General features: G+C 38.0%; 1 protein-coding gene across 7 annotated transcripts in view; it reads right to left on the minus strand.

Annotated features, from left to right (window-relative positions):
- Positions 1-2,862: 2,862 nt before the first annotated feature.
- The window catches only part of LOC119651874 (gonadotropin-releasing hormone receptor), a 149,601-nt gene continuing 138,791 nt past the window's right edge, over positions 2,863-13,672 (minus strand). For 4 of the 7 annotated variants that reach the window (XM_038055684.1, XM_038055682.1, XM_038055686.1 and 1 more), the window contains 6 exons: positions 11,092-11,364; positions 10,801-10,900; positions 10,537-10,744; positions 10,189-10,457; positions 9,981-10,087; positions 2,863-3,244 (listed from right to left, as the gene is read on the minus strand). In XM_038055684.1, coding sequence (XP_037911612.1) covers positions 3,190-3,244; positions 9,981-10,087; positions 10,189-10,457; positions 10,537-10,744; positions 10,801-10,900; positions 11,092-11,364 — 1,012 coding nt within the window. In that variant the 3' untranslated portion in view covers positions 2,863-3,189. Of the gene's footprint in view, positions 3,245-7,760; positions 7,899-9,980; positions 10,088-10,188; positions 10,458-10,536; positions 10,745-10,800; positions 10,901-11,091; positions 11,365-13,672 lie in introns of all 7 variants that reach the window. The other 3 variants (XR_005249503.1, XR_005249502.1, XM_038055685.1) reach the window with 3 other exon arrangements.

Genomic DNA, 13,672 nt, shown 5'->3' on the forward strand with positions numbered 1-13,672 from the left:
AGTGGTTAGAGGGTGCTTCCATAATGAACACCGTTGGAGGCCCGAAACGGTTTTGATACACCCGCCACAATTCGAACTTTATTTTTCGGATCGTGGTAGAGTAATTTAACCCAGCGTACCAGTTCTTCTCGTGTTATCGTAGCGTAGAGATGAGTAGGTGATGTACGTAATATTAATAATAATAATCGTTGGCGCAACAATCCATATTGGATCAGTGCCTTGAAGTATGTTAGAACACTTCATTCAAGACCGTAACGGTACACTACAGTATACTGTAGGAGGCAATGTGGTCAGCATTGCGCTCGCCCAAGATTATTACCCTGATTTGACTCAGGTACTCATTCACAGCTGAGCCGACTGGAATCCGACGTCAAATCACGATACAAATCCCACTATCACCAGTGAGATTTGAACCGCGACCTTCCGTACGACAGCCTTGCCCTCTAACCACTCAGCTATCCGGACACGTAATATTACAAAAGTGATATCATCTTAAAGTATGATTTACATTACATTACATCACTAGATGCGATCCAAACAGACCATCACCTAACACTACCGCATCACCTAGCATTACCGCATCATCGCATTACAAAAGTGATATTGTAGTAATACCTAACATTAACGCTCTTCGTAGTACAAGTCGCGGCATCAGTCATTGATGCCGATGCCGAGTTTCGGGCTGATTTTGGGCTTATTTTAGGTTGGCTTCAGACTGACTTTCCACTGGTTTTGGACTAAAAAATGGCTTCGGGTGCATGTGCATATGGGGATGCAGAATCTTAGCTTTATGTTATTGTTTTGTAATGTTACGGATTGGAATAAATATCGGCTGTTGGTTGATGTGATTGGTGTCTACGTAATATTTCCTACTAGAGTGTTGATATCGACTATCAGTTGCGAATCTGTTCTCCCTGCTGGCTTTCATTTAAAAAGGTGATTTTGATTGTATGTGTGATCGGCAAAGTTAAGTAAAGTTCATGCCTTCTTGATTAATACTTATTTGGCGCTGTCGTATACTTTACGTTTTGAATGTAATAAACGCAAGCCAAATTATTTTAGTAATTAGTAATATAAGTTAAGGAAAGAACTAGGTTTTTTTTCCTTATACTGTAAATATTTTTATTTTTCTCGCGCATACAATTGTTCCGGGGACCACGTGCCTCCTTCCTCAGTGCTAGTACCTAGGCACGTGGTCCCCGAAACAATTGTATGCGGGAGAAAAATAAAAATATTTACAGTATAAGGAAAAACACGTAGTTCAAAAGTTCAGTTGCAAAATTTCGTGGTGCTAGGATGAACTTAAGAGGGTTTTGCAGCCAATTACTAAAAATTGTAGTGATAAACTATTACTAACTTTATTTGAACAGATATCGGTATGGGGAAACGTTTGTGGAGGTTTCGAGTTTGCGGTAGATGCTAAACTGTGGAGCCGCGATTAGGAAGATCGATTTTGGCAATAGGTATTTGATGGAACTCTTGAATAAGTCGACCATTGAGAAGATTGTTTTGTTGGCCCAATTTGTTCTTTGTTAAAATCCCCGGAAGCCTGAGTTGTAATGGTGATGTTTAGGTTGCACACCGATTCGAATATTGCAATATGTGCTTCAGTGAGGTTTTGGATATTCTACATGTATAGCAGGACTTATCAGAGTATAGAAACATGATGTTCCCTTTATTTGTCGATAGATAGGGTCTGACCTTCGGGACTCTTTAGAACATTTGAATTTACTTTGCGGGATTTTGTTGATATTATCAAACATTAAGTGCTATATTAATGTTTTAGAGCTGGCAGCTTTCCGCCCATTCAATGTATTTTATATTACAATAAGTTTGAGGATTGGTGAATAAGACTCTGCGTTTTAAGGGGAAGGGGTAAGTACTTTTGACTATAATATGCGGACAAAGATTGCTTTCTTAACAGAAGTGAAGTCATTGTGACTTTTATTGTCGTAGCCTTCTGTAGAACGGTAGTTAAGATCCCAGAAAAAGGTCTCTATTTTGCAATACTCGGGGGTATTTATCGTTGAAGAAGTATCATATAAAAAATGAGAATCATCTCGAAAATTTGATTCAATGAGAGTGGGCCAGTTTCTTTCCTTCATAGTCCTACATATTACATTGCAATTGAATTCTCATATTGATCACGGACTGCGCGATCAGAACGTGTTACGCTGCTGATCCCATGCAATATCTTCGTGACATTGCCGGATTCTCGGGCCCTGAGTTTTCTATTTTGCTAGTTTCCGTTTCCCGACTTGTTCTATACTAGAATGGTTGTACTTTCTGGCCAGTCAGATGGCGTCTTACCCTCGCCAACAATATGATCAAAGGGATCACCTAGGTCTTTCTTTTCTAGAGCTCAGTTGTGCATGTCGTGAGATCCTGTTGCTTTTACTGATTTCATTCTTTTGGTTGCCTCTTCTCTTCTGTGCTGCTGACATTCACATTCTTTCGAACAAATTTGCTCAAAGGTTTCTGCCATATGTTTATCGCTGTTGGCGTTCGATATCATGTGTGCGTTAGTGTCGGCTTTGGTAGACCGATACAAATTCTTCTAATGGGCCGCTCTTGTGTTACAATTTTCTTTGCTTTTCGTTTGCATTCTTATAAATTTGCAATTGGCTAGCTTTTTATCGGAGAGAAACTTCTGCTAGAAGTGTCCACTTAGCAGACCTAATGAAGTCGACTGTTGTGTATTCGTATTTTTGGTTCAATTCTTCCTAATATATGAGACGGAGCATAAATGGCGATATTCACACCCACTTCCCCTTGCTTTCCTGGAAAGTTCAATCTAATTGCTCTTCACATTATATTACCGTCTCCGGACATTGATTTCCCTTAACATAAAAACAAGTGCAATGTAAGTCTTTGTCTTTTTTATTATTTTTCACATTGAGCCTTACAAAGGTGATAGGTACATAATTTTTCAATTCAGTAGTTTGTGATCTTGTTTTTTTGTGATTCATGCCTTATCGTTATGATCATTTAGTTCTCTCCAAATTCATTTAAGCGTAAAATATAAATTTATATAAAAATAATTAAATATATGTATGTTTAAAAAATTATACACAACCAGGATACAAGGAAGAATAAGCCTCGACTCCTTTGAGCATCTTCGTGTACAGTTGTTCCTTTGCTAAGTGATTTCTTCTCTTACTGCTAGCGTCTATGGTCCTAGGATGGTGCTTAGTGATAAAGATTATGTGTCCTTAAGTTAGGTAGCTCAACAGAATCGCCGCAACTGTAATGAAACAATAGAAATTACCTTTTGAAGTCGACATGTGGAACAAATATTGATTTTTAAATAAGTTGTAGAACTCACGAGTTTTAAGGGTAATCAGTTTATACGTCTATGGGGTTGGAGAGTACAAGGGATTTCCTGTTTATTGTAAAAGGTGACTTAAAGTGATATAAATGTGTTGACTAGCAAACTTGCAAGTTTCGAAAATTGATACCGAAATATCAACAATGCCTCGGATGAGGACTGATTTTGGATCTTTGGCTATCGAAAACGGTTTATGATTGGCTTCCGGAATATGTGCAAGTTTCGCGGCAACAGCGTCGAAGGCTCGCAAAATGCTTGCTTTCTACAATTTCAGCGAGACTTGCGGAGCTATAAGCTGAACATTTTGGGCCCAACTAAAGTGAGATGGTAGGACCCTGAAGGATACTCCTCTCCTCTCAGGAGAGGTTTTTTACATGTGACTGGATGAGCTTAATGCCAATAATCTGCTCGGGCATGTAATGGAGAGGTATGGTTTTGAGCACCGCCTCGTCATCGGCGATGCCCTGTTTGATCATAGCTCCTGTCACAAGATCAGTTGGAGATTAGTTAGAGATCGGCCATATGCACGAAGTGTTGACAACGGCTTTGAAGGGCTATCATCTGATGGTCGTTTACATTAGGTTGCGTATTGTATCTGATTACAGTGGAATAGCGCACCCAACCGTTCAAATTTAATAGGGTAACTAATGAAGATTTATCAGCATGCGGGCTAGATTTCTATGGGCGAGTTGATGAGAGGGTGGGAACTGTATTGCAGGTTATGGTATGCAATGTAATCTACTATCCCACTATGGCCGGCGTATTGACTGCCTTAGAAGCTATTTATTAATACTTGGTGGATTTGACGTGTGCTCATTATAAATGGTTCCGAGCTCGGGGCGTAGAAATTGAGTTTTGAACTATTAAGTATAGATTTTGCAAGTTAAATTAAGAATTTTCCTAACTAATTCAAAATTTTCCAAACAAATTTCATAAATTATCAACTAACTTTGGACTTTACCATATCTATAATATTTTAGAATTTTTCATTTCAAATTCACACTTTCCAATGAAGAATTTTTCAATAAATTTTTCCCCACTGGAGAAGAATGGAATTGGGATTCTTTGAAAAAAACTCGACTGTCTATAAATTTTCTATCATTCGTTATCATCATCATCAACGGCGCAACAACTGGTATCCGGTCTAGGTCTGCCTTAATAACAAACTCTAGATATCCCGGGTTTGTGCCGAGGTCCAACAATTCGATATCCCTAAAAGCTGTCTGACGTCCTGACCTACGCCATCGCTCCATCTTAGGCAGGGTCTGCCTCGTCTTCTTTTTCTACCATAGATATTGCCCTTATAGACTTTCCGGGCTGGATCATCCTCATCCATACGGATTAAGTGACCCGCCCACCGTAACCTATTGAGCCGGAATTTATCCACAACCTGACGGTCATTGTATCGCCCATAGATTTCGTCGTTATATAGGCTACAGAATCGTCCATCCTCATGTAGGGGGCCAAAAATTCTTCGGAGGATTCTTCTCTCGAACGCGGCCAAGAGTTGGCAATTCCTCTTGCTAAGAACCCAAGTCTCCGAGGAATACATGAGGACTGGCAAGATCATAGTCTTGTACAGTAAGAGCTTTGACCCTATGGTGAGAGGTTTCGAGCGGAACAGTTTTTGTAAGCTGAAATAGGCTCTGTTGGCTGCCAACAACCGTGCGCGGATTTCATCGGAAAATTCTGAAATGGATTTAGAAAAGTCTTAAGTTGGTTGGAAAGTTCTGAAATGTTTGGAAAATTTTGAATTGGTTTACAAAACTATGAATTTCACTTACAAGGCCTATAGAGAATGCAACGAGTTTTTCAGGTCTTTGCATAGGGATTGGTGTCTAGGTTTAGTTCGTATTCGAATCAGTTTGTTCAACTTTGTTTTTATTTTGAACGTCTTGACCAAACGACCATTTCATTTAATAAGAGACGAGGTAGCGGCGATGAATGCGTATGTATGAACTTCAAAGATATTCGTACTAAAGACGTCTCGAATGTCCCATAGCATAGTATTAATTAGGTGTTAAGGGAAACTCACCTACGATAGTTGTCTCCGGGAAGTTGACCTAAAAGCAGCCAAACTGACGAAACTATTTCATCTATTTATCGATCATATGCAGTTGCATTGTTCAGTTTAGTTGTACTTTTAAATTACAATTCCAAAAATAAAAACGTTTCTGCCGTTTTTATGATTGGATAACATATATACGAGTATAACATACAACTTTGCATTTTTCGTTAGTCAGTCAAAGGGAAGGGCTTCTACGCTACAGTTTAATTCAGGGAAGCTATTTCGATGTTCTCCATCTCTTATAATAGCTCGTAATATTGGGTCAAACTAATAGAATATTGCTGTGAGCATTAAACCTGAGAATCCGTGAAAAGCGCTGAGTTCAAAACGCATTTTATAGGGTGGTCGTCCGAATGTCTGACGTTAAGTTCAGTACCACCGTCCGTCATCGTCAGAAGGTTTTGATGATGTTATCTCCTGTTTTCCTTGCCTCGTTTTCTAAATCCAGAGCAATTTGTGCAGCATCCCCGATTTGGTGCGAGAGTTATCAGCGAAGTCCAGATGTTTGAGGAAGGATGAGACTGTCCATTTAATCCTTTCACGTCTTTCAGGCAACACTAACTAAAAGATGATGTATCGGTGACAGAATGCAACCTTGTCGAGCTTCATTTTGATATTCACATTTTTTGGAAATAAGGTACAAGTTTCCCAAGACAGTCCCTCTTGTGTAGAGGCGCTCCAAATACACTCCATGTTGGCACTATCGAAAGCTTTCTCGAAATCCATGAAAGGAGATCAAAATTTCGCTCTAAAATTATCTGAAGAGGTTAAAGTGCTCGGTAGAGTTGAATTTAGTGCGGGCGTTAATCTGGAGGATGTTGAGGTGTTCTTTGATGCGTTACTGGCAGTAGAAAGCGCACAAATACCCTTACAACTAACACGAGTAAGACGAGTACTCTTTTTCGAACCTTAACGACCAATTCCTTCTTCCATTCACTAGGAAAAATGTCAGATTTCCATGATTTATAAACAATTGGGAAAAGTAACTCCTCAGGTGGTTTCTGCGCAGAGCTTGCACAGAGCAGTTCCGCTGGAGATCGTGAAGGCTCATTGATGTCAGAGATAATTTCATATTTATATGGAGGAGCGATTTATATCCAAATATTGTGTTGGCTCAATTTATCGTTCATGAGATGAGGAACTAGGTAAAGTCTTTTTAAGGTGTGTTGTGTAAAACAAAACCTTATTAAAATCGGTTTACTATCTATCTTTCAATGCACAGGGGGGACTGCGGGCGCTGGAAAGTGATCTTTTCTTTTCCTAACTCATTCTCAGAACTGATCCGAAGGAATAATCTGATAGAAATCACCAAGCTGCCGCTATACCCTGCTAGGCTTCGAAATACCGTCCATACCCATGTCAGTTAAAATAAAACTGATAATAGTATATACTATAATTTTTAGTAATTGACTGTAAAACCTCCCTTAAGTTCATCCTAGGATCATGAAGTTGAGTAATATGGGCTACAATATAAATCATCATGCTGGGCAAGTTTAGTGGAAATCGCACGAATACTGACAAAGTTATAATAGATCAAAGTTGTCGCTTCAGTGCAAATTTTAAGACTGTGAATGTCGGTAGGACGTGAATGTGGATATTCTGACATACGTGTAATATAGGCATATGCATAACGTGCTCGGTACTAATGGGACAAACGTCTGTTCAAATGTTTTTATAGACCTGAACCGTCCAGCTTCTGGTTTCTAGACTTGTTTCTTCTTACTCTTGCTTGAATGAAAAGCCCACCGTTACTTCCTTCACGACCCTTGCCAGCTCTCTCTATTTTCGGGGGTTGTTCAAACTTTCGTGAACCGAATCATTGGAAATATTTCAAAAGGCATACACTGATTTAGTTTTATTCGAAACGCAAACGCATAAGTGGTACAACTCACTCAGGGATCGTCGGCAACTAGTTAAAGATTTAATCCGTTTTGATTGCATTGAGTTGTATTGCATTGGGATTGAGGAGCGTAGCGGCCAGACACGCTCGAAGGGAAAGAAACTTAGAAATGACAGGTTTCAACGTCTCTGAAGTCATCAGAAAAAAATTAATTTTATTAGAATTCTAAGATAAGATTGCACGAGAAGAAAGGACATATCGAAAAAGAGAATGAGGTTTGTAATAACATTGCCATTACGAACAATCTACTATAAATGCTTACTTACGGAATTAATAAAGTAAACCGAGAAATGCCCAAGCTATTACTAATTTCAGTTCAAAAGAACTACTTAAAGACATTTCTTAATATGTATCTTTATTAATATTTTATTTATTTTTTTCTGTAAGACTTTCAATTATTGTTGCTGGCTGCTTCAGAACATAAAGGTGTGAAGATTTAAAAGAATATGGCCAAGGAAACTCACCGTATCGTGCTACAACCTAAGTGAATTTTAAATAAGAGTCCCCATTAGCCATCCTTCGTTGTTAAATCATACATTCCTTTAATTCTATTCTGTGGTCGTTTTAATTCTACCGTTGAATTCTTTTTTCCTTAGTCATATCTGAAATTATAGTTTTGATTGACTGCATTATATTCGATATTATTACTTTTCTATATATCTGATGTCATCTCTTAGTTGAATAAATTAAGTGATTGGATTGTTACTTTGTAAATTAATATCTCATGGTTTCGTGAAAATAATAATTAATGTTAGGATTTTCTAGCTTCCAGTGGAGCTCGTAAAAAAGGATCTCAAAGGCGATAGGGTGTCAAGGTATTGAAGGAACCCTAAAATCTGGTGCCCTGTTTCGTATTTGTGTTCGTCTCGTGCTTATCTCCCTGGTATAAGCTTATTACTTGAGCAGCATTAAGTGTGATGATAGTGAAACTAGAGCACAGTCTGACTGAATAAGAAACACATAAAATGGGGTACCGAGTTAGGAAGCAATTCGTTCAGGTTTTCTTTTTCTCGATTACAATACTCGGGCATGGAATTGTTCGACTTCGCGCCCATCGTGAGTTTGAGGAGTGGAAAAAAAGCACGTACCGACAGGCACTTTGGTGAAATTGGAGCTACAGTGGCTGTTTTTTTCAAAGTTGGGTATAGCTTTCCTCTCGTAGTTACCAACTCGAGATAGTTGTTTGATCGTCGTGTTCATGCAAATATGGATTCTAAATGTGGGTGAATCCCAAAGTTGGTAAACTATCTGATGAACCATTTTCTTAGGCAACCATATGCCTAGTAGACACCAACCCAACTTGTTGGAACAGATAATCTGTAACGTATTGCTTCGAACTTTTGAGGATTTAGAGGCATACCGTAAAGCCCGATTGGGATTTGGGGCAAACGAATTGCATGGTAGTTTGATCGGAAATGCAATTAATGACAAATTGAAAATAAGGTCTCTAACGACGATTGTTACCACCCTTGTTGACAGATACATAGTTAACGAAAGGGAGCCTCTAGATAGCCAAGGAGCCTATACTTGGTTCAGTATTAATATTGTGCGTACTGTAGTTGAATAGCCGCGATTGCGGTAGCAAAACTTCTGTTGATTGAGGTTGAAACTATCAATCTGCAATTGAAAAATATGAGCTACAGCAACCAGTGCTGTAAAAGTGTGTTAACAATGGTGTAAGAATTAACGGAGACCATATTCATGATAGAGCTGGAGTTGTGAGTACCAACATTATCTTGAAACATGTGTGCTAAAAAGCATTCACTACAAGTATAATCTTGGTGAGAATGGGGCCAAATTTAGGATTCTAATGGCTTCCAGTTAGGGCGGTGAACTCAAGTGTGATCTATATAGAGGTAGTTTGAGGAAGGGTGTCACATACAAATGCGATTTCTCAAAAACAAGTGCAATACAAGGTAAAGCTGTTTTTTGGTGCTTCAGATAATGGCGATGTCACCATAGTAATAATGCCGACTAAAGTCTTGGCAAAAAAAATATTCAGGTCCGACCGTGAGGGGGGTTAGGGGAGAGCAAAAGTGAAAAAGAGCGAGAGGGGAGGGGGAAGGGAGAGTCAGGCGAAGTTGGACTTACAAGCTAATCCCTATCATTGATATTTAGAAAATGTACCATTCCGACATCTATTATGTAATACAGTACCACAATAAGATGAAGCATATGTAACCATATATTATAGGAGTTCGTTTCTGGCAATTATTCAGGATTAATGCCAATTAATTATATCAGTCTAATTACTTTGGTTTGGACAATGATTACGCAAAACAGCTAATAAAGGGTGTAAATTTTCAGAAAACGCCTTTGGGGATGAACACAAACTAAGAAAAAGTAGAAAATGATTCGATGAGAATTTTACCGTAAGAGAACGGAGCAAATTTTATACTAAAGAAACTCTCCGCCATGTTATCCGGGAAGCATTAAGGGAAAGCAATTCATCAATCACATCATATTCAAGCGGGGTATGAAATTGTAATTTATTTAGTTGGCCCTCTCCTATTATCAGCACACAATGAAATAATATGCTATATCACTTGAGGAGGAGTGAGTTGGGTGTGAACACAACGTAGAAAACGAATAAAAGGAGGAGTGGGTGTTTACGTTCGCGCTCACTACCCTTACTGCATGACAACTCTAAATATATGTTGTTATTGTGCTTTCTAAAAATTCACCTCATACAAATTGTCCTTCGTACATTGTTAGTTGAAGGCGGTAAGGAGCCGGAAGAATTTCTGCTCTCAATTCGCTTCGCCAAAGATGTCCTTCGATTATTTATAGTCTGCAAATTGGTATATTCGGAAATATGTTATTTCTATGCATGATCGTTTCTGACAAATATTGAAAATCATCATGGAAGATTGAGGCAAATATGCTCATTACCGTGTTCAATTTATCTCCTTTCCGCCTGATGTTGTAAGCCCCGTAGACAATTGGATTCATACAAGAGTTAGTGCAGGCAAAAAGAAATAGACCTTTCTGTATCCGTTGGTCAACTTTTAGTGCCGTTTCGTGATCCAACCAGTACCAAATAGACATGACGTAAAATGGTGTCCAGCACACGATAAACACTATCACAATAGTGATGGTCATTTTAAGTGTTCTTCTCTTAGCTCGCCCCAGGACATCGTCGTTGGACCGCCGAAACCGTTCTAAAAATACAAACCAATTTACTCTAAATTTAACATAGTATAACGCGTATGCGAGGGATATTTCCGATTGTCCATTCACCTGTTATCACTTTTTTACTCTTCCTATAAATTTCTATGTAAATCGATGCATAACAAAATATGATAATAATCAGTGGCAGCGCATACATGAATACCATGCCCATCACGGAATAGATAATGTAATGCATCTCGTTACTGAAAAAGTTATATGTGACGCATTGTTCGTACCACGTCACGTTGGGGTGCTGTTCCAGATGAAAGATTATCGCCTAAAATGTAAAGTCACCAGTAAATGAATTAGCTGTTTAGCGGATCAAGCAAATACTTGAGGCGTACTACATATGCAGGAGCTGAGCCACGCGCCAAGAATCATCATACGACCCCGGTTATCTGACAGTTTGAGTGGCTTCAGAACCGCAAAGTATCTGAAATAAAAAAAAAAACGTTGCATTTAACAAAAATCCGATTCTTGCACATTCCTTATAAAATATACAATTTAAATCTAGCCGAGAATATTATTCGCTGGTTCTTTTATTCATTTTTATTAGAATTCACATATATATATATATGTAAAGGGGCATTGAGAATATTTTTGCATCGAAATTTATTTACTTACCTATCAACGGATATACATACGAGGACGAAACTCGATAGATACAATCCGAATGTTCGAAAGAAGGCCATGATCCGGCATAAGGCATCCCCCGCTTTCCAGGACACCGTGTACGCCCAGCCAATTTCCATTGGCATCATTAGAAATGTGACTAGTAGATCGGCTATAGCTAAATGCATTAACATTATGTCTATTCTCGAAGGACCACGCAATCTTCTTTTGATGAGTAGCACCAAAACCGTAATATTTCCAATTGATGAGATGACCATCAGAACACTGAAACAGAAATAGAAATGTTCAGGAATTAATTGAAATTAAATTTATAAGGCATTTGTTGGTTTAAAGACATCAATAATCAATAATCTGGTCCTTAAATGAATATAAGAGACGGCATTCCAATTTCATTTGGATTGATATTCTTTTTCCAAGTAATTTTTGCAGAAAATAAAATGTGTTAATTGTGGTAGGATTTACACAAGGTTTTCCAGTATCGCTACTGATAGTGTATTTTATAGGACAAAATTGCATTCACATAGTGAACTATTAAGCTATTTAAGATATTTGAGTGATGAAATATTTTGAAAGTTTGAAATCCGAACATTTGTGGTTGCACAGTTCCTAAGTGCGAGACCTGCTACACTTTAAAGTGGATCTATTGTCTCTGCCCCAAGTAGACTATATAAATATGTAGCCTTTTTGCTCTTCTGTCTGAGTCCAACAAATCTTCAATGTAAGTTTAATCTAATTACGGACTAGCTAAGCTTCAGAGTGAAATTATGCGGTGTTTCCAACGATTAATTAATTGAAGTAATAAAAACTTGTTGTTTCTTTTTCGTTGGTGTGGGTATTTATTCTTGCAAATACCGATATTTCGGGAACCACTTGTTCCCTTCATCAGTGCTAAACTTGTTAGCTAACAAGTTTAGCACTGATGAAGGGAACAAGTGGTTCCTGAAATCAGTGCTAAACTTCTTAGCACTGATGAAGGGAACAAGTGGTTCCCGAAATATCGATATTTGCAAGAATAAATACCCACACCAACGAAAAAGAAACAACAAGTTTTTATTACCTCAAGAAACAACAAGTTTTTATTACTTCAATTAGGTAAACTTGTTCTGCCTGTGTACATTGCCGGCACTGGAAGAAGTAAGTGGGTGTGAAAATACCATATTTTACAAACGACGTAATTTGAAAGCGTGTATAGGATTTCCGAACACGCTTTAAAAAGTATTTGGATTCTTGAGGAGCTCCAGCAATATGAGTTAGAAGTTGCTCTGGTGACTCAATCAGTGGTGGCAAATTGTCCTTATTAGTGAAACAACACATACTAGGAAGCGCAAAAATGTGAGCGAAATATAGTCATACGGTCAATGAGCCTAGCCATAGCCTTCATTGTAATTAAATGCCGCTTTATTGGGATTGATTCTCAATCTTCATCCAGCTTGTCGTGAACGTTCGTCTTCAGGCGGTGTGTGTTGCTTTTCGGGAGTTGCAGCAGTTCTGAAAGTAGACGCTTTCGCTTGAAAATTTATAATTCGTACACCATATTGTCGAATCGCAGATTGTGGAATTTTATATTTCGCTTTTCTGATGTTTGTTATTCTTTTCATGTTTCGCGAGCTCTTGAAGTAGAGGCTCTAATTCCTGTCGCGAGGTCTCGTTCGGCGCTCTACATGTTTGGCTGATTCTTTAATGTTCGATTTTTTGTGTGGAATTTTGAGTAATTTTCAGAATTTAATATTTCACCAATCACAGTCATTATTTGTCATAACGACTGATTGAAAAGTGTACAAGTTGCATTAGTGCGCTATCTAGAGACAAGTTACAACAACGTGGATAGCACCAAAATACTTTCTATCAAAAACCGCATCTTTATATTAATTTCATGATGATAAGGTGAATGGTAGAAGTTAACCAGCCACATCGCCATCTAGTAGCGTTTTACACAACTAATATAGTGTAGAAACCTGCTCTATCACAAAGTATTCATATATACCATGGCGATCGGTTGAACGGTTTTGGAATCGCAAACGGATCTACATGCCAACATCCATAACCGTTACCGAGTTGCCAACATGTATGTATGACTAATCATGATTGTGTCTAAGAATCGAGGGATTCCTAAGTCCACCTGCTATTTTTCTACCCCAAATATTGTCCCTATAAACTTTTCGGGCTGGAATTACATTTATTTTACGCAAGAACCCCGATGAAACGTAATTTAACCGTGTTTAGCTGAACCTATTCCTTTGGTGTTCTCAGCGCGTTTCCAGTGAAAATGTTTAATTTATTCGTAATTTAAAAGATTTCTAAAATTAGTTAATGCATATTATTTAAATAAACAGTATATGTTTCTCATGGAGAGGTTTGAAGGTTACTGTGGTACACACTAGTTTCAAAAATGAAAAAATCTTTTTGTTGTAAAATTTTCGGAGAACTGGAAATAGATGAAATTAATTTTTGAAAGAAAAAAAATTTCCACTGACTATCACATACAATTCATGTAATAAAAAAATTTATTGCTTGTAGAAAAGTTATAAACAAGACAGAAAGCGGATATTCTTATATAACATTTTTGGGTGCA

Source organism: Hermetia illucens, chromosome 3 (genome assembly GCF_905115235.1).
Source record: "Hermetia illucens chromosome 3, iHerIll2.2.curated.20191125, whole genome shotgun sequence".
Classification (NCBI taxonomy): domain Eukaryota; kingdom Metazoa; phylum Arthropoda; class Insecta; order Diptera; family Stratiomyidae; genus Hermetia; species Hermetia illucens.